Source organism: Mesoplodon bidens (genome assembly GCF_964165515.1).
Source record: "Mesoplodon bidens genome assembly, chromosome: 17".
In the NCBI taxonomy this organism is placed as follows: domain Eukaryota; kingdom Metazoa; phylum Chordata; class Mammalia; order Artiodactyla; family Ziphiidae; genus Mesoplodon; species Mesoplodon bidens.
This window is the reverse complement of record NC_138174.1, coordinates 13,972,872-14,000,344: the sequence shown is the minus strand read 5'-3', so window position 1 is coordinate 14,000,344 and position 27,473 is coordinate 13,972,872. Positions and strand designations below refer to the sequence as shown.

Here is a 27,473-nt window from a genome sequence, read left to right as displayed (position 1 = left end):
CCTGCCCCTCCCTCCTCCCCATCCCCTTGTCACATGCCCCGGGTTTACCCCGTGACCACCCTTCGGACTGTCCATGCTGTGCACCTCTCCAGTCAGCCAAAATCGGGGCGCCCGTAGATATGCCTTAACCACTCGACGTTCTTTCTTTTAAATTCAGACTTAACAACCAATAATTAGCACAATCAAACCTTAGAATTAAGGTTTGATTAATAACTTTCAGGCTCTGGGAAAGACTTCAACTTCATCCAATTCCGAGACATCCAGGCATCCTCTATGGACACCTACATTCCCACACCAGGACCCCCTCCACAGGCTCTCCGCGAAGAGTGGCTTCAGCTGGCGGCGCAGAGTTGACTTTACTCTGGCGCGACGGGCTCCGTTGAAGGCCCCCACGAGCCAGGGGAAGCTCTGGGGGTAACCAGGAAGGGCTCTTGGCGCCGTTGGCGCTGCGGTCTTCGGGAGTCCCCCTACCTGAGACTGTGCCCCCTTCGCCCGGCTCCCGGTGCTCGCCGGCCGCCGGCCCGCTCCCGGAAGCGGTGGCAGCTGGTAACAAAGAGCTGCCAGGCCGCTGCTGCCCGGGCTACGGGACCCAGGAGTCCGGCGGAGCTTCTGGGAGTGAGCGCGAGGCGGGCCATGAGACTAGGTTCGCGGCGGTGAGGGGCGGCCGGCGGCGGCCGAGGTGCAAGTGCGGGCCGAGAAGCCGGTGCTTCCCTCCTCGCCTCCTGCGGGATTCGGGGCGCGGGTGCCTCTGCTCTCCGGGCCGCTCCACTCGGGAAGGCGGCTTCCGGACCTTCCTCCGGCGGCGCCTGCCTTTGAGCTGCGGGGACCGACGCTCTGCCTCCGGCTACCGAACCTCGGGTTTCTCTTCCCCGAGGGGGTCCTGAAGCTTTGTGTAAAGAAGCTGGGGAAGCCTGACGGGTTTTGTTTTTAATAAAAAGTTTTTATAAGTCTCCATTTTTAGAAATTTTTGCAGAGTTTGAAGTACTCTACCTCTTTGCATCCTTTCTCCTGCTCCTTGAATCTTTTTTCTTCTCAGCTGTAAACGTTTTTATTATCGGAGCGGACCAGGGATGAACGTTTTGTAATTGAAACTGTAACTCTTCTCGTCGAGATAGTAGTCAAGATGGACAAAAAGTCCTTTGAAACGGTGCTGGATGAAATTAGAAAGGTAATTGCATTTAATTCCTTAAATCTGTGAACTACGAATTCTCGTGATTTATTCTCTTTGAGGGACTGCGTGCAGATGGTGTAAAATACGGGTTTAAGGACTGCAAAACTGGTTGGAATTTTAACGTATAGAGTAGGAGTTTATATCTTGATATATTTCACGATAGAAATTATGTTAACGCTAAACTTCTTGAGAATCAGTGCGGTGTTGCGGATATTATATTCAGAGCCCCTGGTTCCGAAACCCGCTACAAATCTTTAATAGCTCTGTAGTTTCGGATAAGTGATTTTAATATTTCTGAACCGATTTCCTCATCTTTCAGTAATGTAAGAGTGAGTGAAAACTAGAGGTAATAGCGTAGGGAGTTTCTTTAACGGTAGTTATTATTACAGGTTTTTAAAATCTGAGTATAAGCGGACTGTATTTGTTGCCTGTGCCGGACAAAATTAGTGTCCTAATAAGTGTGGCACTAAGTTTAAAGTCATTCTTAGGAATGGGCTTCAAACACTCGCATTTCAAAACTTTTTTCTCCTGCTTTCAAGTTTTTGCTTCATTTTGAGGCTATTATGCATAGCCTACCTCCCACAGACAGCAAAAAATTTGGCTTGTACCCTTGAGCCTAACACTATTTCAAGCGCAAAAAGAGTTTACAAAGTTAAACCCGGAAGGACTGACTAACCATTCTTATGCTAATACAGAGTCCTTTGCTTAGAATTTCCGGGCAATTATGTCGCCATTTTCATATCTTTAAGACCCTTGTTGACGCGAAAAGACTTGTTACCTTGTGCTCTGGTGATTATTATTTATTTCAGCTTACGAAGTTATTAATAAAATTGCTTGTGGACATGCTGTTTTTCTTCATTCTCTGTAAAGCAAAATGTTGTTTTCCTTTAGGTTAAATTTACATTTGTAAGGATATTGAGTGTTCTTTTTTTGAATGAAATTTCTGCTTTTGCAAACCCAATTTGTCCAATGAAAATTTGCAATAAAACATTAGCTTGATAATTATATACTTAGAATTTGCCACAATTTGTTCGTGAGCTGATGTTAAACTACGGTTTATGAGAAGATAATTTGTTCGGGTAGACCAGTTGATTTCTACCTTTGGAAGCTATAGAGTGTTGGTTTGCATATTCTCTCCCTTCTAAACTCTGGGAAGATGACATAGTAATTACTAATGAGGGGAATAGGAAACTTTCCAGAGATTAAAACCAAATACATAGCAACTTAAGTCCTTATTTCTGGTCTGAAATCAAAATACATCTTTTGCTGTCTATGCCAAATAATTAGATACATCAACATAGTATTAGGCTATTAAAATGGGATGAATATACAAGCATATCTAAGTGTGTGAATTACTGTTGGCTTTTTAAAAATTGCTCTCAGACTTTGCAAATATAAGTCAGTTTAAACCAGGTAATATTTTCTTGAATGTCACCGTTACGTCTGTGGGTAATACTGGCTGTCACTACTGTCATTTAAAACAAAGCCATGTAAGAAGACACTAGAAAAAGAAATAGGAGGGGAGAAGAAAGGAGGGGAAAAAGCAATATTTAATTTGCTTTTTAAGAAGGGGGTAATAATAATAATAGTCATTTATTATTGAGCACTTAACTGAGTGTGTCTGTTCTAAGCACTTTCTCCATGCGTTATTTGATGAGATCCTCCTAACAACCCTCATTTTACAGAGGGCAGGTCTAGCATCTGTAAGTTAACCAGCCAGCTCAAAGTTACCCCCCTGGTGAGGGACGAGAGCACTGTCCAGAGTTGGGTAGTCTGACTCCTGAGTGCCATGGTGTTGTGCCTGGGGGTACAGCTGGGCCTCTCAGGTGCTGATCAAAGAATTAAGACATGGCTTGGCATCAACACAATCCAGGATTTGGGCCAGAAACTTGCTTTTGATTGTGTCCAATAATGGCAATAATACTCAAACTCCCAAGAGTACATTATCCAGAATTCCATTCCCTCCCCCTTTTCAGTGAAAATTCAGCTACTGAGCTCCCTGGATGTGTTTCTCTGTTGACTGGTCATAGTATTTTCTCTTAGCAGAATGATGCATGTGAAAAGTACACATATGATTGTTTTGTAGTGAATGCAAAGGGGTTAGTTGATTTTTCTTTTTATGGAGTGTAACTGACTTACAACACTGTCCATGTTTCTGTATACTAGAAAATGACCACTACAATATGTCTAGTTACCATCTGTCACCATACAAAGGGCATTAGTGGATTTTTAATGAGTAGTTGTTACCAAATTTTGATAGTCTGGTGTTTCCATCTGTAAGCTTAGCATATAGTTGCAAGGAGATCATACATGATTTCATTCGGCTCTAGATAGTGCTGGGTCAAGGCCATCGACTTCTCTCTGAACTTCCCTATTATGTGTCACATCTACTCTTGACTGTTTTAATCCTCACAGTAACTGAGGTGGGTAGTGATTGGTGAGGCGGCTCTCAGGGCAATTAAAATGCCTTTCAGAGGCCTCACTGCCAGTTAGTGTCAGGCGCACAGATTGGCTCCTGGGTTCACATCCCTGTAGAAATACTGAGAGCCTGGACTAGACCATGTCTTATCCATGTTTCTCCATCACTTAGCACATACAGGTGTGCAATAAATAATTATCTGATGAATGTGTAACGGGTAGTACGTTTAACCTTAAAAATGACGGCTTGTTGAATTTTAGATGCTTTAAAACTGCGGTTACTTTTCCAGGAATACTTAATTTCTATTAATGTCGAATCATATCTCTTAAAATTCTGTTCCCTTCCTTTGTAGGCATGAGTAGGGAGGCCCAGGGGCTTCTCCGGCTGTCTCAGTGTATCCCTTACAGCATGGAACTTGGGAAGGTAGAATGTCACATCACCATGGTGACTTTATCGGCCTCCTTGTGCCAGGGCTGTTTGAGTTGCTTAGGCAGTTTTGATATATGCATATGATTACATATATTCATTCTGTTCTTCTATGTTTTTTAGGCTGTTTTGACAGAGTACAAATTAAAAGCAATTGAATATGTGCACGGATATTTCTCCAGTGAACAGGTATTCCTTTATTTGTTTAAGTAACAGCATTTTTTTTTCTTTTTTTTTTTTTACACTGATGTTCTGTTTTAATGTCTTTATTTACCTGCTGGTCAAGTTCAGAATTGCTTTTACTTTGTTGCTGTGTTTATTTAGGAACTTGAGAAGCTTTCAGTTTTAGCAGAAAACTTTACATGATTTATAGTTGGGGTAGTTTATAAACATACCCACTTTCACCATGATATCATATGCTAACATGATTTTTAAATGCAGTGTCTGAAGAAAGCAGTTCAAAGTGTTTATATTCTGGGCACAGTATCATATGTTGTAAACTTCTAATGGTAAACATGCCCAAAATTGTACAGTATTTATGAGTCAGTAATTGCAAAATTCACTACATTTTATAAAACTTGAACAAATGGTGATATATGTTCTTACATGAAGCCACTAAGTAAAAATTTTAGCAAATAAGAAAAAAAATAGTGTCTAATAAGTAGTTTCTGTAACTGCCAGAAGACTAATACTTTCAGTGTGGTAGTTTAGTGGGGACTTTCACCCAACTTTAGGGGGAGTTTGCTGATTTTGAAAAACAGGTTTGCATGCATATACACACACACATATGCAGAGAAAGCTGGATTTCCAAGAGATACTTGGAAAATACTTGATAGAGAAATAGACCAGAAATGGAAATGTACATCTGAAGAACAGAAAAGGTTGGGAACGTGAGTAGGGTAGACAGTGGATGAATCTATAGATGGAGTTAGTAAATGCTCCAACTTTTCATCTGTTTCTCAAGACTTTCAAAACTTGAATAACTTTAAGCCTGTAGTTCTGCCTACTAAATTCCTCAAAGCTACTTTGTGACTTGCACATGTTGCTGCCTATTTAATGAGGGTTTTTCAGCTATCCCATTACTTTTCAAAACTGCCTTATGCTTTTTTTTTAAATTTAAATGTTTCAGAGAAAGATTTATAATTTCCCATAGCTGATAGCTTTTCTTTCCTTCTCTTGTGTTTCTGTGTATATATGTGAAATTTTGTAGATAACTTCCTATTGTGGAAATTTAATGACTTTGCTAAAAATTTAATTACTTTGCTAAAGTTATTAAACATTTTATCATGCTACTTTCTAAGTGTGACCTTCTAAGCTTATTATATTGATTATTATAATATAATAATCATACATGATAATTTATAAAGTTTTATGGTTGGTAAAGTCCCAGGTAGCCATTTACTATATATAGTAAAAACATTATTCTCATAAAAGTAAGGGCATACACTCTTAGAAAATTGTATAGGAAGTACCCACAATACTTGTTTGCTATTTATGTATCTCTCATTAAGGAGTGAAAAGTATTTTTACTCTTCTTCACAGACCACACCAGTTCCTAACATTAGCCTCGCTTTGTGGAATAATTGAAGCCTTAACACGTTTTTAGGAGCTCACAGTAAAATAATTCATTAACCCAGAGTTTATTACCCTCTCGTCTTGAGTCTTTTTTTCCCCTTTTGGGGTGTCCTTGGAGGCAGTGAACCCAGGTGGTGGTGACCACAAAGAGACTTCAGTGTTGTGATCGTGGTGTCTGCTCACCTCTTCCTGGCTGTTGCACAGTATCTCCCTCGTTCACTTGAACTTCGCTGGTGGTAGTGGGAGAGAGCCTGGCTGCCTGTGCTCTCAAAATGACTTCCCATTTAGAAGCTGCTGGCGTGATTCAGGGTGATTCTTACATTTTTAGGGAGTAGATCTGTGGTCTAAGTAAGAGTAGTATGCCCTCCAGATGTGAGTTAAAGAGTAGAAGTTAGTGGACCTACACTAAACCACACCACTGAACACCCTTTTGTGATTGATTAAAACTGTTATTCTCCACTAAATGTTTTGAAACTTTCCATTCATACTATATCTCTATATTCCTACGCCATGTTTTTATCTCCATCTAGTACTTTTCCAGCTTTCCTTTTCTTCAGGTACTTTCTTCTTCCTGTACCTTATACTTTCCTTTATTCTAGACCAATGCTGTCCAAGACTTTCTGTGATGGTGGAAATGCTCTCTCTCTCTCTCTCTCTGCAGTAACCATCATGGTAGCTACCAGCTTCATATGGCTGTTGAGCCCTTAAAATGTGGCTTGTGCCAGTAAGGAACTGAGTTTTTTATTTGATTTGATTTCAGTTGATTTAAATTTCAGTAGCTACACTTGGCTACTCCATCATCCCAGTCTGAACTCTGGTGTCATGCTTATGCCTCATCACCGGGGCCCAGGCAGCACACTTTGAATAGTAATTCAGAGTACTGAAATAAATCTTGGAGAAATGTTTGCGAACACACTGTCATTAGAGCTAAATTAGTTCTTTGCTTTTAGGTGGTTGATTTACTGAGATATTTCTCCTGGGCTGAGCCTCAGTTGAAGGCAATGAAAGCATTACAGCATGTAAGTATTTTTCCTTAGAATATAGAATTTAAGTATTTTGAATTCCCCCCTAGTTTTCTCTAATTCATCTCAAGTTGTAATTTGTTTGCATTAGATACTGGCGCTAAATTTCGTTATACTTTGATTATTCAAAATAACTATGTTAAAAAATTAAAACTTGTAAATTTAAATCGTATGTACTGTACTATTAAATTGTACAGGGTCCTAATTGGCAGATTGGAGTAGAAAATATTTATAGGCAAGCAAAACATAGGATTTGAATTCTTAAGTATTTTTATTTACTTTTATTTTTGTATATCTTCACCCTCTTGTATTTAGTCTTAGAAGAATAGTCAGACTGGTTTATACTTACATTTTTTAGACCAACACTGTCCAAATTAACTTTCAGCGATGATGGAAATGTTTTATATCGGCTCTATCCACTATGGTAACCACTGGCTACATGTGGCTTTTGTGCACTTAAAACATGTCATCTGTCTGAGAAAGGGTATTTTTAAGGTATTATTTAATTTCAATTTAAACAGGCACACGTGTCTAGTGGCGACTTATTGTATGGATAGCACAGCTCTAGAGCCTAGATTAACAGAGGCATCAAAGTCAAACAGGATCTGGCTGTACAGGAAGATTTTCCTGGGAGTATCAGGCATTGATAGCTTTAAGGAAATCTACAATCCTTAGCTTCCTAAACTAATTTGCCTAAGAAAGTGCTGGGTCTGTTAGTGCTTCTTCTCTTTCTCACCCATCAGCTGGGGGTGAAAATCTTTCTCTAAGAACCAAAGAGACAGTGCACTATCCTGAGAGGGAGAGCAAAACAGAGCTTCCGTAAGAAATACTGATGGAGACCTTGCCTTATTTTATCAGGACAACAAACAGAAAACAAACTGATAACAAACCTTGCCTTATTTTATCAGAACAACAAACTCATGACAAAGCTCTTAGGCTGGCTTGCCTATCCACCTACCTTAGAATTAAAAATCAGAGGTGAGAAGGCTGCACAGGCACACCATAGTGCACTTATAGACAAAGTAAGTCTGATTTGACTGTTTTCCTACTGAAGACTGACTGACAGGTTCTGTTATGGACATTTTCATAAAGTAAATGAACTAGATCAGTAGTTCCAAGGTTTTCAGAAATATGTAATAAACTTACATATAAGGAGATCTATCTTTTGCAGATATGTAAAACTTCCGGCAAAATTTTTAGATGTCAATTTAAAAACACGCAATGGGGTATATGGTTTTACTAGTTCTTTTGGTGGTACAGGAGTTAAAGTGTTTGAAAACCACTTTTGTTGATCAGTTGATTCTAACTGGTCTTCTTATCCTGACTTTGCTTTTGAATTTCCTGCACTGTTAACATACATTTATAAATTGACCTGCTTTTCAAAGATGTAGGTATCCTAGGCAAATAAATTATGTAACAGTCCACACAATCTTGGATTGTCACAGTGCACGTTAACAAGGCTCTTAAGAAAGTTCAGTAAAGAGACCTGTTTAACCCATCTTTCCTCTAATGATGTGACTGGAGTACCTTTCTTTAATAACACTATTCAGTGCCATGGACTTCACTAGGAAGTTCTGATTGTGGCGTATCTAGCACTCTAACTGAGGATTATAATTTTTTCTAACTTCTTGAGCAGTGTATCTCCCATATTTGTAAATATCCCTTTTTATATAGCCTTTCTGAGGAAAGTAGAACATGTAAATTTTTTTTCCATAGATGAACATATTGAGAACTTAGCTCTTCAATTAAAATAGTTACATTGAAAAGCCTAATTTTAATTCACACAGTTGTTAGGACTTACTTTTTTTTTTTTTTTTGCGGTACGCGGGCCTCTCACTGCTGTGGCCTCTCCCGTCGCGGAGCACAGGCTCCGGACGCGCAGGCTCAGCGGCCATGACTCAGGGGCCCAGCCGCTCCGCGGCATGTGTGATCTTCCCGGACCGGGGCACGAACCCGCGTCCCCTGCATCGGCAGGCGGACTCTCAACCACTGCGCCACCGGGGAAGCCCAGGACTTACTTTTGATTAAGCAGTTTTCATCTCAGATATTTATATTAAGAACATTTAATTACACTCCCCCCAAAAGGCAATTTCTTGCATGAAAATTTCTCATGTTGAAAAAATTTCTCATTATTTTTTATATTAATAGAAAATGGTGGCTGTTCACCCAGCAGAAGTGGTCAATATACTCAACTGTTTCACCTTCAGTAAAGACAAACTAGTTGCTCTTGAACTGTTAGCTTCGTAAGTATTTCTTTCTTTTTACTTCATTGGAGAAAAATTTGGAATACTTTTTAAATGCTTTTTAACTCATTAGTGTATGTTAATGTGTCAGAATTATATTAGTAAATGGAACTCTAATGAAATCTATGCAAGCATAGAGCTGAATTCTTATATCTAAGTATCTAGTGTGCTTATTACACATGGTTGTAACTTATAAAATAGTGGGGCTTATCGAGTTTAATTATTTCAGTTTGTCTGCATTTCGGTGACTTGCTTTGCATTCCCACTCTGAATAACGTGAAAGGCTTGGTGATAAAGCCAGAGGACTTATAGTCAGATGGGTTCTTCCACGTTCTGACAACGTGTATCTTTTTGACTTAATATATACTTACTCTTTCTGGATCTTATTTTCCTCAATTGTGAAAATAAGGATCTCATCTACTTAGTAGGGATGTGAACTTTAAATACTGTAAGATGTGTGAAAGCACCCAGCACGACATTTGAGAAAAGGTTGTGATGAATGTAAGAGAAAAGGAACCTACTCTCCTATAATGTAAGAGTCTAGAAGTTGCTGTTTATTTACAGCATATGCATTTTTAAGTCCCTTATATATTTGTAAATGACCACAAAAAGCACAAAATTAAAATGAAGCATAAGGTTAAACTTCATTTTTAGATCAACCATGATTTTTAGGCATTTAGCACATGGGTTTGTTCTTTTGCCAGTAGCTCTCCTGACACTCATTGAGAGGGTATTTTTGCAAGAATCTCAAAATAGTGATTTTTATTTGAAGTATTACTTTGTTACTTTCAGGTAGCCAGATAAATGTCAGTTCAGTTATTATATTTACCATCTTCATATAAACATGTTATTTACATTCACCAATTAAAACTAATAATCATACTTTTGTCATTATGTCATGGGGAAAGCTTACTCAGATATATCTGTGTATTAAATATGTGTGTCCAGCTTCTTAAATGAAAAGCTAAATTGTATTTGCTTGGTAGAAACATTGTTGATGCACAGAATTCTCGTCCCATTGAAGATCTGTTCAGGATAAATATGTCTGAGAAGAAACGGTGCAAGAGAGTGCTTGAACAGGTAATTTCCTTAAGGTTGCTATATAAATGGTACGTTGGTTTTTCTGAATGCTGATGAAGAAAACAGTACAGTCTTATTCCTATGTTAACTTTGTTGAATAACCTGACTGCTGTTATGTGATGGGTTAAGAATGACACCCCAGCAGTCTTTGGAGAGGGGGACACTGGTGAATGAAGAGACGGCCTGAGAGTGAGAAGCCAGCCCTCAGCGTGAGCCTCATGGGGTGTTTATTCTCGGTCCTTTGGTAGCTCTGCCATGGCTCCAAGCTTTTGTCTTTCATTTTATGTATTTAAGAACTTGACTGTTTAAATTTGCCTTGTCATCGGGCTTATTTTCATCAAATTCATAAAAGATGAGTAATAAAGCAAGATTGTAGTTTTTTAATTTAAAATCTGTAAGAGTCGGGGAAGTAGTACTTGTCCAAGCCTAGAAAACTTGATTCGTCCTTTAAGGTAGTTATTTCTTAGGATTGTGATGGTTGGAAACTGAATTAGTGATTAGAAAGCTGCTTGAGGAAGGCATCGACTGCTCCCCTAGGAGCTGCAGCTCAATCGTATTTAATCCTCACGCCCTCCACCAAGTTCAGGAGAGTGGAGAACTTGCCTTAGGCATAAGTTATTGTAGCAAAAGCAAGATCTGAGCCCACGTTTCTTTACTTTAATAACTTCATCGAGTTTTTTGACTAAATTCTTCAAGGCATTAGGCATTTACTACTGTAGTTTTCTTCCTTATGAAGCATTCTAATCATGTGACTTTCCCATCTCAGAAATAATCTGGGCCTGAGTCTTCTGTGGAATAGGTCCTTTAATCAATGTAAATTAGTACAACTTTTCTGAAAGGCAAACTTGAAGAGCCTTTAAAATGTTCATACCTTTTGACCCAAAAATTCTATTTCTAGGAATTTATACTAAAGAAATGAATAGAAACACACACATGCATATATAAGGGCACTCACCCAGGTACTATTTATAATAGCCAAAAATTGAGACGATTTTTAGGGTTGGCATGTTTAGTACGGGGCTGGATTATATAGCTAATAATATCATATATACCTATAAAATACAGCATATATATGTTTAACTTGATATTCTTATACAGTATAGATCCATTAGAATATATGTCACCTATTACAGTGCTTTTCACTAATTCAGTATGTGTTAGGCACCATTTCAGAAGCTGGGGACACAATAATAAATAAGCTATAGACCAAGATCTCCTCCTTCAGTGTATCTCATGATTATGTAACATTGTGTTGAACACTGGTACCCAGAGAACTCTTACTTTTTCATCAGTATAGCTCTTTGGACACCCAATGTCCCATGTTGTTGTTTGTGTTTTATCCACTAAGTTACGTAAACTTCTTCAGAGTGGAGACCATGTCTCTTTCATGGCTGTGCTCTCTTTGCTTTACCTGTAATGTGAGCTTGGTGTTTATTGAGTTGGACAGTGTTATTTCTTGGTTGTTGGAGCAATGAGATATATCAGATAGTAAATGGACTTCTTTGCACACAATTTACAAAATCCATTGTGAAGATATCTTTGTATAGGAGTCTATTATCTGTGACATTAAAAACATTATTACCATTTAAATAATTCCATTAAATGAAGTGATTTTACTTATTAATTTTGGTCATGTTCACCAGTGGAAGTGCTGATTGATGTATGAACAGATTGAATGTGATGCTGTTCCTTAATTCACGTTATTTAGCAGGGCTTCCCAACATCCAGAATACTTAATTTGTGAGTCTATTTAATTTTTTTTTTTTAACCACCCTCTTCTTTGTTATTTTACAGGCTTTCAAGGCGGGCTGCAAAGCTCCTCATGCTATGATATCTTCTTGTGGAACAATCCCAGGAAATCCATATCCCAAAGGAAAACCTAGTCGCATAAATGGAATTTTCCCAGTAAGTACACTTTTGTGGCTATATATGCAACTTCTTCATATGAAATTGAGCATAGTTAATGTTATTTAAAGAAAATGCCAGTTGATGATGTGTCTACAAAGGAAAGGGATTTTGCTATGTCAGCAATGTAATTCATAGATTCACTGCTGAATGAAAGTTCATACGTAAGCTGTATTAAACTATTTGTGTAAAATGTAGAGGAGAACAAGCCAAATGGAAAAGAGGATGATTTGGTTTTATTTTTCCAAGTATTTTAGAAGCACTGATTTACATGTAGTAAAGGAGTATTTCTCAAATTCTTGGTATTCTGCAGACAGTTTCACAGTTAAGTGTGTTTGGGAAACTCTGAATGCAGCGTCTCCTTCCTGGAGAATCATGTTGCATAATAAAGGCTCTGAGAAGTCCCGTGAGAAACACACTTGTTTTTGTATCACCCAGTGTTCCTCAGAATTCTTTGTGAAATAATTTTTTCATAAAATGGTATATTTTTATTGCAGTGTGACAAATAACCTTAAAACTTAGTGGATTGAAACAGTAAACATTTAGTATCTCATGCAGTTTCTATGTATCAGGAATCTAGGAAAGGCTTAGCTTGGTTCTGGCTCAGGGTTTCTCATGAGGCTGTAGTCATCTGATGGCTTGATTGAAACACAAGCCTAGCTTCCGAGGTGGCTCACTTACATGCCTGGCAAATTAGTGTTGTTGTTGGCAGGGGGTCTTTGTTCCTTGCCATAAGGACTTTTCCTTAGTGCTGCTTGAGTACCTCCTGACATGGTAGCTGACTTCCACCAGAGCAGATAGTCCCGGAGAAGGCCAGCAGAAGCTGTGTTTTCTCTTATCACTGAGACTTGGGAGTCAACGGCCATGATTTCTGGAATATCCTATTTGTTAGACAGGTCAGTCCTATTCATTTGGAGGGCTGCACAAGGGCAGTAAGAGCTGAGGGTCACTGGGGGCCACCTTGGAAGCTGGCTTCCATACTAGTATGTACCATTTAGAACACATGCTATCAGGGAGACCCGTTGTAATAGGGTGTCAACTTATTTTGATCTGTTAATTATAGCAGTCTTGAATGAGGTCAGTGTAAGCTATCACACTTACTGCTTGTAGAAAACACCATTTTTTATTACCTATTTTCAACTAATACAAGAACTCTTTGATTCTTTGAGCGTTATACACTGTAACACTGGAGGTCTGTCTCTGGCCTTGTTGCGCAGAGAAAAAATTAGAACGTACTTTTTTTTTTAAATAAAATTATTTATTTTTATTTATTTATTTTTGGCTGTGTTGGGTCTTCATTGCTGCACGTGGGCTTTCTCTAGTTGCGGCGAGCAGGGGCTACACTTCGTTGTGGTGCACAGGCGTCTCATTGTGGTGGCTTCTCTTTGCTGTGGAGCATGGGCTCTAGGCGCGCGGGCTTCAGTAGTTGTGGCATGTGAGCTCAGTAGTTGTGGCTCACGGGCTCTAGAGCGCAGGCTCAGTAGTTGTGGCTCGTGGGCTTAGTTGCTCCGCAGCATGTGGGATCTTCCCGGACCAGGGCTCGAACCCGTGTCCCCTGCATTGGCAGGCAGATTCTTAACCACTGCGCCACCAGGGAAACCCCCAGGGAAACCCCCAAAAATTAGAACATACTTTATCCTCTTCTGTCATCTCCATGTGTATTGTGTGTTTCCTTCTACCTCTGTACATGTTAATGAGGGTTCTGTGGCAGAGGATGGTCGAGCACTTTGTCAGCATCAGGCAGCCAGGGCAGGATTGGGTTTGCTGTCCAAGTCCTTAATCTCCTACCAAGTTACATCCTTTTCTGTGTAATACAGTGGATGTCTTGTTTTGTTCTGTTTTTGCTTTTGTTTTTTCTTGTTTTTTTTTTTTTTTTTTTTTTTTTGCGGTACGCAGGCCTCTCACTGTTGTGGCCTCTCCCGTTGCGGAGCACAGGCTCCGGACGCGCAGGTTCAGCGGCCATGGCTCACGGGCCCAGCCGCTCCGCAGTATGTGGGATCTTCCCGGACCGGGGCACGAACCCGTGTCCCCTGCATCGGCAGGCGGACTCTCAACCACTGCGCCACCAGGGAAGCCCTGTTTGGGTTTTTTTTAAGTGTCAATTATCTTTCCTTTTCCTTTTTTTTAATAGGGAACCCCTTTGAAGAAAGATGGTGAAGAGTGTACCAACGAAGGCAAAGGAATAGCTGCACGGATTCTCGGACCATCCAAACCAGTATGTTTAGAAAATAAATGATGGAACAAGTCTTAACTCTTACATTTAGTTTTCTGTCTATTCAAGGCATAAGTTTCATTTTTGTGTTGTGAAGCTTAAAGTATACTAGAAACTGTAGGAAAGTGAATGGCCTAGGGAAATATAGTATACTTAGTTAACAGTGTTAAGGGCCCTATTGAGGTTTAATGTCTTATTTTAAAGGTAGACCAGATGAACTGTTTTTACTTTTTTCTGCAGCCACATTCAGCTGTTTGCTTGGAGATGTGAAGTGCGGAGAGTTCACTTTAACAAAGGTTGTGGTTTGGTGGCTGAATTAGCATTAGTGTTAGTGAAGTAAGAATGGAGCTAGGAGGTGGAGAGTATTTTCAAGGGAGTGATTAGAATGATTGATTGGAATATGAACTGAACAGGAGAAGACAGGCCCGTGGGTTGAAAGATTGTTGGAGTTGACATACTGGAGGCCTCCACACAGCCACTCTGCAGTCCTGCCTGCCCACCTGACAAGAACTCTAGTGGCAGTTGTTTATAGCAAGCTAGTCACAGATCATAGTCCTCGGGCAGGACTAGTACATCATCCAGGGCTGCCGTTATGAGCACTAGAGAGAGTCTGGGTCCCTAACCACCAGTGGATCCCCTCTGCTGCAGGAGCGTGAGTGCCAGCCCCCTCGAGTGGGTGTGCGTGCTCTAGCATCCTCTCTCTCTGTCTCTGTCTTTCTCTCTCTCTCTCTCTGTAGTTAAAAGTACAGCATGTGGCCTATCTTTGGATACCTCCGGTTCTCTGGAGATCAACCCTTTGAATGTTCCTTGTTACTTACATAAGTTCTATCAACTCTAAAATGAAAGATTTGTGGATTTCAAAAGGCAAAAAGACTAAGTTACTGAATTCATAATTCCAGTCTACGTTCTACTAGAGTTGTCAGAACGCCAGATGCTAAAGGAAATAGTGCTTTTTTCTTCCAAAAGGAGAAAAGAGGGTAAGAATGATAAGATGAATTCTCAGGAGGATGTTGGAAGTTCTTGAGTAGCTGTTCCATAGGAGGAGATAGGAATTCTTGGATTAATTTAGACTGGGTCAGAGAAGAATCTGCTGTTGAGGATAAGGTTTGGCCCTTCACTGGAGATGTTTTACAGCTGAAATTAAAAAATAAACACCTCCACAGCAGTCTTTGGCAGGATCTATCTTTGGAATTTAATAGGAACCGCATTTATTAAGCCATTTTCCTCATTTGTACCATGTATTAGTGCAGTGGCATTTGATATGCTGGGGCATTTTTGGCCTCTTAGGCCTAAATGTTTTGAAAGACAAGTTGTAGTTTGTTTTGCCAGGAGACGGCTTACTTGATTTTCTCCTAACTGCTGTACTTTCCCCCTCATTTAGCCTCCTTCAACATACAATCCACATAAACCCGTTCCTTATCCGATACCTCCATGCCGGCCACATGCAACTATTGCACCAAGTAAGGCGCTCTTTCAGATTTTACATTTTTTTCTTTTTGCTCTTTATTAAGTTGAAAGTAAATGTTGATATATGTACTTTGGAAATCTGGAGCACTTATGAAATATGCTGTCATGAGCTTTATTTTGCCGTGTGTCTTGGTCTACAACAGTGGAGAAGACAGAGTTTATTTAGGATATTTTCCTTTTGATAAATTAATTGTATATTACTTCTCATCATTAATTATTTTTATGGGTTTTTGCTTATGGGTAAATCATCTTGAATCCCTTTTTGATAGTTGGTATTCAAAGGCATCATTAATGCATTTAACTTAAAAAGGCCGAGTGTGTGTGCTTGACAGAAAAGGCAGATAATTTAAATCTGGCCAGCTCTGCTCACCATGCCCTTCAGTGAGTTATGTCTGGAGTGAGCCTGCAGTGGGAAATAGAAGTCTCTGGTTGTCTCATTTGATCTCACTTTTCACTCAACCGTAGACCCAAACCTCTGTGTAAAATGCAACTGTACTATATAACAGTTTTAGAAATAAATTAGATAGCTGCGTCAATACAGTTTGAGCTCAGAATGATGCTAAATTTTATATATTTTTTTCTGTTATCTTTTTATTTTAGGTGCTTATAACAATGCAGGTCTGGTACCATTAGCCAATGTCATAGCTCCAGGTGTGCCCCCACCACCTCCATATACTCCTAATCCAGTAGCAGCAGGTAAAATCATGTTATGGGGTATTAAAAGTGAATAACTTGTACGTGGTACACTTGGAGGGGGTGGTTGTGGGATGTGGTGGTGTCCTAACAGGGAGCACGGTCCCGGAGCGTGATGTTGGATCTGAGTGCGACATACAGGTTCCACTAGAGCAGCCTCGGCCCACATGTGTGAACACAAGCAGGTTGTAGAAACAAGAACCATTCTTCATGAGCAGGAAACTGACAGGCTGTGGAAAAGCATCACCGACTTAATGCGTGTCGCCGTTTGAACACATTCTGTCTGCCGTGGGGAGGAAAGGCTTGTAAGAAGGTGCTCAGAAGGGCTGAACCTCCCCAGCATATTCCAGTTCAGCCTTTTTCTTTGGGCCCATTGGGAATACGGGATATGAAGTGTAAATATTTTTCTCTATCTTGTCAAATTGTTTTCCAAAAAGACTGCACCTGTTTATACCTGCCAGTGAGGGTATGTGAGCATAGGGTTTCTTCACACCCATTCAAAATGGGATATTATCAGTTTGGGGCTTTTTTTTTTTTCTTTTTTACTCTTGCCAATCTGATAAGGCTGATTTAGCTGCTTTCTCCTTTTGTCTGTCTTTTACAAAAGTTTAATTTTTCTTTCGATCAGCTATTGTTTATTTGACTCTCCTGAATTTTATGTCTTGTTTAGGAAACCCTCTCCCATTTCAACATTGTGACAGCTACATTCCCTAATTACTATTGTAGTGATTCTTTTTAAATGTAGAGCTTTTCATTCACTTGCCATTTATTTCTGTATATGTGTAGCGTAGGGATAGAACTTAAAGTAAGTTCTGTCTTAATTGAATTCTGCCCTTCCCAGAGACTCAGAGTTACTTCCTAGTGTTTAATAAATTCTTTTTTTCTAGCCAGAGTGGCTCCGTTGTTTGCAGCTGAGTACTCTGACTAAAGTTGCAAAACATTTTTTCCAGTATTTGTCATTTTATTTCTTGCCCTTGTTTTTGGTACCTCTTGCCCTTAGGGTTTTACATTTTTGCATAGACAGATAGAGGCTGTGAAAGAAAAGCTGGAACCAAGTTACCTTAGTTTAGAAATTCTTAACCCTAGGTAGTCCAGGTAATTTAGGCCTTGTAAGATTCCTACTCCCTCTGGAATTTATTTTCACATAGGGGTGAAATAGAGGTTCATCTTAATTTTTTTTGCAGATGGTAGTCAGTCCATTCATGCCAGCAGTCTTTATTAACTAATCTGTTTTCCCTGGTGATTTGAAATAATACATTTATCTTAAGTTTTCATTTACACACATGGCTCTATTCTGGGTTCTTTAGCTCAGCGGCCACTGCTCACGGGCCCAGCCGCTCCGCGGCATGTGGGATCTTCCCGGACCGGGACATGAACCCGTGTCCCCTGCATCGGCAGGCGGACTCTCAACTGCTGCGCCACCAGGGAAGCCCTATTCTGGGTTCTTTATTCTGTTCCAATCTAGTGACTTTATGTTGTGATGGTACCATATTGATTTGATTAGCAGATTTATAGTATATTCTGACATCTGATAAGGCTAGCTTTCTCTCACTATATTTTCATACTTTTCTTATCCATTTTTGGAAATTGATTCTTCCATCTGAACTTTAAGGTCATTTTATACAGTTAAAAAGAGTTGAATTTATGTATTTATAGTTACATAGTAATCTGGGGATACTTGACATTTTTACGATATTAAGTTTTACCATTCAATCATATGTATGTCTTTAAATCCTGTCAAATGGTAGTGTTTTTCCCCCAGGCCTTGTAAGAAGTTTTTTTGTTTTTGCTTTTTAATTGAGTTATAGTTGATTTACAATGTTGTGTTAATTTCTGCTTCTTTCAAGAAGATTTTGTTTTCTTCATACAGGTTCTTTGCCCTAGGATTATGTCTCGGGATTTTAGAGGGTTTGTTTTTGTTTGTTTGTTTTGTTTTTTGTTACAATTATAAATGGATATTTCATTTCTAGGTACTTACTACTGATTCCCTGTTGTAGTTTTTTTTTTCTTGAAAGTCTCTTGAATTTTCTGGATATAAGATGTCAGCTGACTTACACTTTACTGTAACTTTTTTCCCTCTGGCCTTATTGGGTATTGACCCTTATTGGGTCCTCACTCCTTTTCGTTTTCATTTTTCAAAAGTGTTTTGCCTGTATATTTTCAAATTTCTTTTTTTTTAGGGTTTTGTTTATTTGATTTTGTTTGTTTAGTTGTTTTGTAAATTATATATAGTTTGAATCTGAGTTTTTAAACCAGTGGGGAAGAGACTTAATAGGAATTTCTGATAATCATAAAAATCACATATTTGTTCTTAGTCCTTCCATTTTATTTTTGTACTCATTATTATTCTTTTATCCTAGTTTTTTTTTCTTTTTTTGTTTACATGGATTAAATTGCTTTTTAATTTTTTAACAACTTTTGTTTCCTTGCCCCTACCCAAGCTTAGAATTTCTGTCTTTAATATCACTAGTGACTGCCTTCATATTCTTAATGGTTGTCAGTGTACAGAAGTTAAAAACAGCTGTCCTACGTTCCACCATTGACTTCCTTACTCCCTCTCCTTTTTCATCAATTTGTGTATTTTGATGGACTACTATACATTTTTCTTTCTGTGCCTCTGAACTCATGGCTTCTTAACTGTTTCTTCTATGATGCCCTGTCCTCATATACTCATTCTAATTTTCATCTAGTAGAAAATTTCTCCAAGTAGCTTTTTCAAAAAGGGTGCATGTGTAGGGTTGTAGATGAGAAAACCAATTCCCATTTTCTTTTATTAGAACCGTAGTCTCTCTATATAAGCTTTACAAAGAAAATATTCCTTATCTTCAGAGTTCATAAATGTCTTTAATCTTGGAGTTCAGATATTTCGCCAGGATGTCTAGGTGCGGATCTTATCGTTGATCTTTCCTGGAGCTCTTTAAGCCCTGTGGATATGAAAACTCAAGTCTTTAAAGCTTAGGAAAATTTTGTTCTTATATTTCTTTAATTAATGCTTTTTCATGTTTTTTTCCTCCTAATACTCTTCTTTTGCACTGTATTTATTTTATTTTAAGTCTCTCAGCTATTCATTTATGATACCCTTTTTTTTGTATTTTTGCCATTTTAAATGGAATTTTTGTTTATTTTCAACTAAGTAATTTAGCTTTCAGCAATGTTATTTCTAATCTTCATCATTCTTTGCATTTATTAATTTGGAGTTAGATTTTTATACCTAAAGTCTTCATCTTCTCTGCTTGCAGTATTTTCTTGCAGTAGTTTGTGTATATATGTTCTTAATCTGCATTACAGGATTTTAAAGTTCTTTTTCTTTCTTTCATGGACTCTCCATTGATAGACACCATCTGTTCAGTCATTTATTTATACTAAGTCCCTTAAACAAGCTGTGATCATTTTTGCTCACCATGTCAGGGCTTGGGGGTTCCCTTTGCACCTTATGCCTGTCACACTGTTGGTTTCTTGGGCAGTTATTGTCAAGCCATGCGGGGTCATTTTTTTCCATTGGTATCTTTGACCTGTTCGGTTAGACAGATCCTTTCCCATGGGGGTGGGGAAGAGTGTGCCTTAGGTTGTCGGTCTCACAGGATTCAAGTCAGCCTCAGCTAGGGTAGTTCTCCCTGACACCTCCTAGCGTAGGGTCTTTTCCAGAACTGAGTACAGCAAATAGGCAGAGCCACTTCCTTTCAGTTTGCTTTGTGGTCCACATGGCTCGTGAGGTGGGCTCCTCAGACGGCAGTAGATTCTGCCCTCAGCATCCACCTTCCACTTGCAGGCCTCCCTGTTGTAGGCACTGGTGCCCAGCAGTGGCTGTCAGCCTAGCCAGTGATAGTGGTTCCTCACTGCCCTCTTGCTGCACTTTCTCCTAGATGGCACACTCAGGCCGTCATCTTTCCCAAAAGCTTTCTTAAATATACCTATAAAATAACAGTGTTTGCTTCAAGACTGCTAAGTTAAGGAGAAATGGTGGGAATCAGTTGCTCATCATCCTAGCAATCTTCATATAGTTAGTACTATGATTTTTGTTTATTTCCTTTCTTTTTCTATAGGCATATGTTGTTTTCCTAACACAGTATACATACATATCCTGGATTTTTCTTTTTTTGACCCCAGTCTCTGATTATTATGATGGTGAATAATTTGTTTAAAGCTTGAAATCAACTTTTATTTATTTATTTATTTTCACATAGAGAATGAAGACCTTTCCAATCAGTCAAAACCTACACAGAATCCAGGTAAGTACCAGATTTGATCCAGAGATAACTGATGTCTGTCCTGGCTGCCTGCTCTGTTATCACTGAGATCAGTTTGAGTTGAGTGTATTTGTAATCTTTATGCTTTAGGGAAAGTTCCTGGTTAAAAAACTTAAGTAATCGATAGTTGCTGAAAGTGGCTTAATAGCGGTACATTTTATACATACAACATGTAATGCACATACTAACTGGATTTTAAAATAACCATATGCCTTTGTATCCTGTTTGTAAAACTTTCAAGCAATCAAAGTGCTAGGTGGCATTATATCTGCATTCACTTTATATTATGTGATATTTGAAGCCTCATTTTTTAAAATATATAAACAATTTCTTTTTGATAAAAACCCTTTTTTTGACAAACGCTATGTCAGATATACCTTTTAGACTTGATTATTTCAATAAGTATTTGGGGTAGTGTAATTTATTTTTTTTTGTGTGTGTTTTTTTTTTTTTTTGGTGGTACGCGGGCCTCTCACTGCTGTGGCCTCTCTCGTTGCGGAGCACAGGCTCCGGACGCGCAGGCTCAGCGGCCATGGCTCACGGGCCCAGCCGCTCCGCGGCATGTGGGATCCTCCCGGACCAGGGCATGAACCCGTGTCCCCTGCATCGGCAGGCAGACTCTCAACCACTGCGCCACCAGGGAAGCCCTGGGGTGGTGTAATTTAATAGAAGAAGAAAAGATTTAATTTAAGAAAAGAAGACAGGGCACCAGAGCAGACAGTGGAATTGGAAGAGGAAGGCGAGACGTGGCCCATGGTGCCTGCAGGTGGCAGCAACGCTGTAACCGTCTCTTCTCCCCTAGTTGAAGCTTCGCGTGGTCGGTCAGGAAAGAGATGCTCTGGTGTGAGGCAAAACCTGGACCAGTTCTTGTGTAGCAAAGTAGCACATGAATCTAATCGTTATGGTGCATGGGTAGGAGTCTCGGTGGGAGAATTCCATTCCCTAAGAATGTGCCGAAGCAGTGCTTTTTAGCTGGTAGATTCTAAGGAGGTAGCATAGCAGGGTGGCAAGGACACTGAGATGTCAGGACATATAGTTTTTGATCCTGGCTCTGGCACCACCCAGCTTTGTAACCTTGAGCAGCTTATGTGGCTTCTATGAAAAAGAGATTAAGGAAACTTCAGCCTTTATGCTCAGCTTCATTAAAAGATTTGTTTCTGAGGAGAAGCAGTAGATTAAGTGTCATAAGTTATTCCTTTGTCATTCCTTTGTTAGGAATAGCACACTTGTTTTCCTTTGCTATGTTACGTTAGCATGATTAAGATTTTTTTTTTCCTTCTTGAACCATATTAAGAAACAAAAATAAATACAAACTAGTATAATGCTTAAGTGCGAAGGTCTCATAGACCTGGGTTCAAATCTTGGTTAGCTGCATGACCTTTTTATCATCATCATCATCATCATCATTACTGTGATAAGGTCTCACTTAATGAGATCTACCCTCTTAACAAATTGTTATGTACATAATACAGTATTGTTAACTGTAGGCACAATGTTGTATAGCTGATCTCTAGAACTTATTCATCTTGCATAACTGAAACTTTATATCCTTTGAACACCACTTAATAGCTGCGTGATCTTTTAACAGGTTGCTTAATCACATCAAGGCTGAGATTGCCCATCTATAAAATGGGGGCGTTAGTGCCTATCCCAGGGGGGACGGTTACGTGAGGACAAATGAAATGACAGGTGTAAAGTACTTAGCACAGGACCTAACACATAGTGTTTTATGGCTAACAACCAAATTAGATGACAGGAAAGTGATATTTCTCCTGGTATGGTTTTCAGGATCATTTTTGTTGTGTTCCATTGTAACTGCAGGCACTGTGATTAATAGTACATTGCTTTTGTGTTATTACATGAAAAGATCTCCAACAGAGGCCGCTATGAAGAACACTGTGGGACAGCTTGGTTTTACCTTGCCATCTGTCATTAACTACATGGTCCTCAGCATGAAGTTAAATAAGACAGTGAATTCTCAAATGTTTCCCAACCGAATGTTTCCCAACCAGTGTTAACCTAAATAATTTTTTGATACATTATTTACACACACAAAACTGGGCATATATTCCTTGTGCTTCTAATTCTTGGAAAACAAATTGAATACAAACAAAGATACAAGTCCATTTTCATATATACTCTAAATTGATCGCTGTCTTTCTTGATACTAAATTAACTGCTTATGACATGACTGTGGTATGAACTACAGATCTTTTGGGTTTGACGTTTATATATTTATATATTACTATTTGTCAGTTCTCCTATCATATTTATTTTCTAAAACAGCTGTAAAAGTTGTTGAGCCCAGGGCGGCACCCTTTGGCCATCACTTAGTACAAATGAATTATGTAGACGCAGGTTTCCTCTGTTCTTTTCCTATGGTCCCTTCTCCACCTACGATTAACACAGTGAACTACTTCATTGACCATGTCAGCTTCCTTATGTCCAGAGTCTTTATTTTGCATAGATTTAAAAATTTAAGTCTTAGTCCATGAAAATGTCTTTCAGTTGATTATCCCTGCAAAAGGAATATTCTCTGTTTACAGCTGAACAGACTCCGATGTGAGTATAGCAGTATAGCATTCCATTTGGCACCAACAAGATCATCAGAGGCCAACGCTTTTATTAAACTGATTCAGGGAGCAAACCCAGATCATCCCCAAAATGCTTGTATGATTTGTAGAGTTTATCAGAATGAAAGTATTGTAGCAAACTCTAGAAGTCTTGAGAATAAGTCTTTGGGTGGGTTTGAGGACTGTAGTTGAGGTAATCATGATATATCTAGTGCAGCAAACACTTATTAAACACACAGATGCCATGCACTGGGCTAGGCGTGAAGACTCTAAAGATGAATTAGACAAGGCCTTTGCTGCTAAAGGAGCTCCTAGGACCAGCCAAGTAAAGTTAGAGGTTAAGATATGTAGAGGAGTCAATATGAGAGAATGCTTGGGGGAAAAACTGGATAGATCGATAATCTGGAATATTAAATTCAGCTCACAGAGTGGCAACCAAGCATACTGGAGAGATGGCCTGAATCCTAGATGGCCTTGTATGCCTCTAAAAATGATGAAATGATGTCCTGAAAGCTCTTAAGAGGGGAAATGATTTGTATTATTACTCTAGACAAGTGGTTTGAGAGAATTAAAAGTACACCAACGCTAATCACAAAGTAAATTCTTTGAATTTTTTAAAGAAAAATGGGAAACTATGAAAGGAAAGTTTATTTGCTCACTTGTCAAGGCTTCCTCACTGTGAATTGGAAGGCTTTTCTGAGCAGAGTCTAGAACCCAGCTGGATCTAACTGAGGCTCCCTGGTGAAAATCAGGGTGATGGAATCCAGCAGTGTAGACATTGCAGTAGCCTAGTATACCTGTCATTGATGTTCTCTGACATTTGTTAAATATTACAAAAATTTTCATTCGTTTCTTTTGAGTTGAAAGTTGCCATTTCAGCGTGATGGTACATTCTTGCCTCTCTCTCCCGCCGCAGCGTTTTCTGCGCCCGCGAGTCAGCTCTTTTCTCCTCGTGGGTCTAACCCTTCGACACCTGCGGCAACTCCTGTTCCTGCTGCTTCCCCGGTCAAGGCGGGAACTCATCCTCCGCCGGCACCGGCCACTGCCGCCCTCTCTGGGATGAACCTGCTCAACGCTGTGCTCCCTGTGCTCCCGGGGCAGGTCTCAGCTGTTCACGCACCTCAGCCAACGACGCCCAGTCCAACAGTTATCAGAACCCTTTCCTTGCTGGCTGCACCGGTGACTTCTGTTCACAGCACCACATCTGCTCCCGTTCCTTCCGTTTTTTCTGGCCACGTTCCACTGCCAGGTCCTTCTGCCACCCCTGCGCCAGCCCCTCAGGCCGCATCTACACCTCGGGCCACCCCTGCTTCCAGCGAAACGTTTGCTTCTACTTCGGCCCCTTTCACCAGCCTCCCCTTTGCCGCCGCCTCTACTGCCGCTTCTGCCAACAACCTCGATTCCTCCTCCCTGGCGTCGGTGTTTGCCGGTCTCCCCTTGACCTTAACACCGACCTCCCAAGGTGTGTCCAACCCGACTCCTTCTGTAATCGCCTGCGGTCCTGCTCCCACTGTTGCCTGTCCACTGGGTGTAAATAATCCCCTTCTGTCTGCTCTAAAAGGCTTTCTGACATCAAACGATACCAACCTGATCAACTCTTCCACGTTACCCTGCGCCGTTACTAGTGGGCTGGCGTCCCTCGCCTCCCTCACTAACCAGAGCTCCGACCCTGCGGCGGCCGCCCCTAACAAGTGCTACGGCCCGCAGCGGGCCTCCACGCCCGGACTGGCCCTGTTCCCGGGCCTGCCCTCGCCGGTCGCCAACGCGGCTTCCACGCCCCCGGCTCTGCCTGCGCCCGCCGCCGCCGTCGCCTCGGGGCCCGCTGGCTGCGGCTCCTCGGCCGCCCTGCTGCACGGCCCGCTCGCGAGTCACGCAGACGCGCCCGGTTCGTCGACGCCCGCCGCCACCAGCCTGCCCGTGGTGATCAAGACCGAGCCCGCGAGCCCCACTCCTTCCGCCTTCAGGGGCCCGGCGCCCCCGCCACCCCCCGCCCCCGCTCCGGGCGCGCTGGGCCTGCCGGGGGCGCTGGGGCGGGCGTACACGGCGGCCTCGGTGCCCGTCAGTTTACCGTCCTGCCTCGCCCCTGCGCTTCCGGGCCTCCCGGGCCTGAGTGCGCCCCCGAGCGGCTCGAGCCCCCTGCCCTCCCTCCCGCTGCCCGCGCACGGCTCCTCCGCGCCCATCGCCCCCGTCTTCAGCGCCCTGCCTCCTTTCACTTCGCTGAGCAGCGGCTTCGCCCAGGCTGCCCACCCGCCCCTCGGCGCCCCCGCCTCGTCCGCCCCTACCTGCGCCCCCGGCCCCTCGGCGCCCGCTTCGGCGGCGGCCTTCCCGCTCAGCCTGCCCGCCGCTGTGCCCTCGCTTTTCTCCGTGGCGCAGGGACCTCTGCCGGCCTCGGCTCCCTCCTACCCCGGCTTCTCCGTCTCCGGGGCGCCCCCCGCGCTGCCCTCGTTCCCGGGGCTGCAGCCGCCCGCCACCGGCGCCGCCACCGCCCCGTCGCCCGCTCCCGTCCTCCCCGGGTTCGCCTCCGCCTTTAGTTCCAGTTTCAACTCCGCTCTGGTTGCGCAAGCCGGGTAGGTAGATGGTCTGGAGGGGAAAGCATCCTTCACCTAACTCGTTCATGCTCTTGTTTTGAAGTCGTTCAGATGAAAATCGGCATCCAGTTGTTGGGTGGCGCGAAATTCTGTTTTTCTGGGTCGGCACTTAGGTGCTCGAAAAATGTTTTATGTTAAGATAAATATATAAAATAACAATGCCTGCTTAGATAGTTTTAGGATCTGTATTTGGTAACTTATCTTGATTTTAAAACAGCAAACATAAACTCACTGGATTCAGAATAATACACTTTATAATGGAAAGTGTTATATCAGTGAGTGGCTGGCTTTTATGGTTCCAACAGGGAACAGATTTTTTTTTTTAACATCTTAAGATAGTATTTGACAAATATAGAAGCACTAGCTTTTATGTCTTATCTGCATTTTTTCTTTCTTTCTTTCTTTATTTGACTGTATTGGGTCTTTGTTGCTGCACGCGGGCTTTCTCTAATTCTGGCGAGCGGAGGCTACTCTTCCTTGCCGTGCACGGGCTTCTCATTGCGGTGGCTTCTCGTTGAGCACGGGCTCTAGGCGCGCGGGCTTCAGTAGTTGTGGCTCGCGGGCTCTAGAGTGCAGGCCCAGCAGCTGTTGCTCACGGGCTTAGTTGCTGTGAGGCGTGTGGGGTCGTCCTGGACCAGGGCTCGAACCCGTGTCCCCTGCATTGGCAGGTGGATTCTTAACCATGGGCCACCAGGGAAGTCCCCTTATTTGCGTTTTGACCTGTTCTTCTATCGTTTTAGCTTATCATCTGGACTTCAAGCTGCAGGCAGTTCTGTTTTTCCAGGCCTCTTGTCCCTCCCCGGTATCCCCGGGTTTTCCCAGAATCCTTCACAATCATCCTTGCAGGAATTACAGCATAATGCAGCCGCACAGTCAGCATTGTTACAGCAGGTAAGTAGGCAATGCCTGGTGGAAATAGAACGGTAACGTGTAACATAGCTTCGGTAGTGATAACCTTGCAATACAGATAAATAGTGATATTTCAGCACTGGCCAAAAAAATGGCTCTTAGCAGAACATCTGGAGGTTTGATGATTAATTCTTCCAGAATCTGCAAATTATTCTTGTTTTCCTTCAGAAGGGTAACAAAGGTGGTAGAATATCTTCATCTGTAAGAATTGTTTTTCCTGCTTACAGACTTTTAAATCTCAGTTTGGAGATTGTACAGATGGAATCTTTAGACGTGACAGTGAAATTTTAGCTGGGCTTCTACAGTTTAAGCTAAAGTAATGGACCATTAAGGCGAATTTTCTCTAGAAAACCTGCTGATTTTTTTTTAAAGGATATTAAACATTTTAAAGACATTTCCGCGCACCTCTACATCTGAAGAAGTTTGAATGTTTCTTACAAATTTCAGGAGACTGAACAGACTTCCCTTGCCCCAACATTTTTTCTTTCTTTCCTGGTTTAAATATCTGTAGTGTGGGACAGGCCAAAGCAAGTACAGGCCTGGTTGAATCTGGCACTGTGCTAACCTGTGTGTTCATCTCTGCATCAGGTGCACTCAGCTGCAGCTCTGGAAAGCTACCCAGCTCAGCCGGACGGGTTTCCCAGCTATCCTTCAACACCAGGAACACCGTTTTCTTTGCAGCCAGGCCTGTCCCAGAGTGGGTGGCAGTGAATACATTTAAATGCATATTCTCCTCCAGAGCAACATCAGAATCGCCTGAGGACTGCAGTGAACAATCTGACAAATGTGCAGTTGGCCAAAAGTCAGGAAATGAGGATGAGGATAATCCTGGGGAAATTGGGAAAAGAGCTTAAAAAGCATGGTTGCATTTTTTAAAAATGGTTTTAAGTATGAACATTCCCCTATGTAAATATGCTGACAATAAATTGTATGGAGAATAGTA

At 41.2% G+C, this 27,473-nt stretch overlaps 1 protein-coding gene across 1 annotated transcript; it reads left to right on the top strand.

Moving 5' to 3' along the window:
- Nucleotides 1–88: 88 nt before the first annotated feature.
- PROSER1 (proline and serine rich 1) lies at nt 89–27,473 on the top strand. The gene is made up of 13 exons (XM_081214564.1): nt 89–1,168; nt 4,140–4,205; nt 6,542–6,610; nt 8,762–8,856; nt 9,843–9,936; nt 11,731–11,841; nt 13,973–14,056; nt 15,435–15,513; nt 16,121–16,216; nt 20,398–20,442; nt 23,950–25,600; nt 26,362–26,512; nt 27,119–27,473. The coding sequence occupies exons 1-13, from the start codon at nt 1,124–1,126 to the stop codon at nt 27,239–27,241; spliced, it is 2,709 nt and encodes a 902-aa protein (XP_081070690.1). The 5' UTR covers nt 89–1,123; the 3' UTR covers nt 27,242–27,473.

Bases quoted from the DNA above. Each gene is read 5' to 3' on its own strand.
- PROSER1 (XM_081214564.1), top strand. From the start codon at position 1,124: ATGGACAAAAAGTCCTTTGAAACGGTGCTGGATGAAATTAGAAAG. The intron at 4,206-6,541 runs GTATTCCTTTAT...CTTTGCTTTTAG, and splicing joins GATATTTCTCCAGTGAACAG to GTGGTTGATTTACTGAGATA. The intron at 9,937-11,730 runs GTAATTTCCTTA...GTTATTTTACAG, and splicing joins GCAAGAGAGTGCTTGAACAG to GCTTTCAAGGCGGGCTGCAA.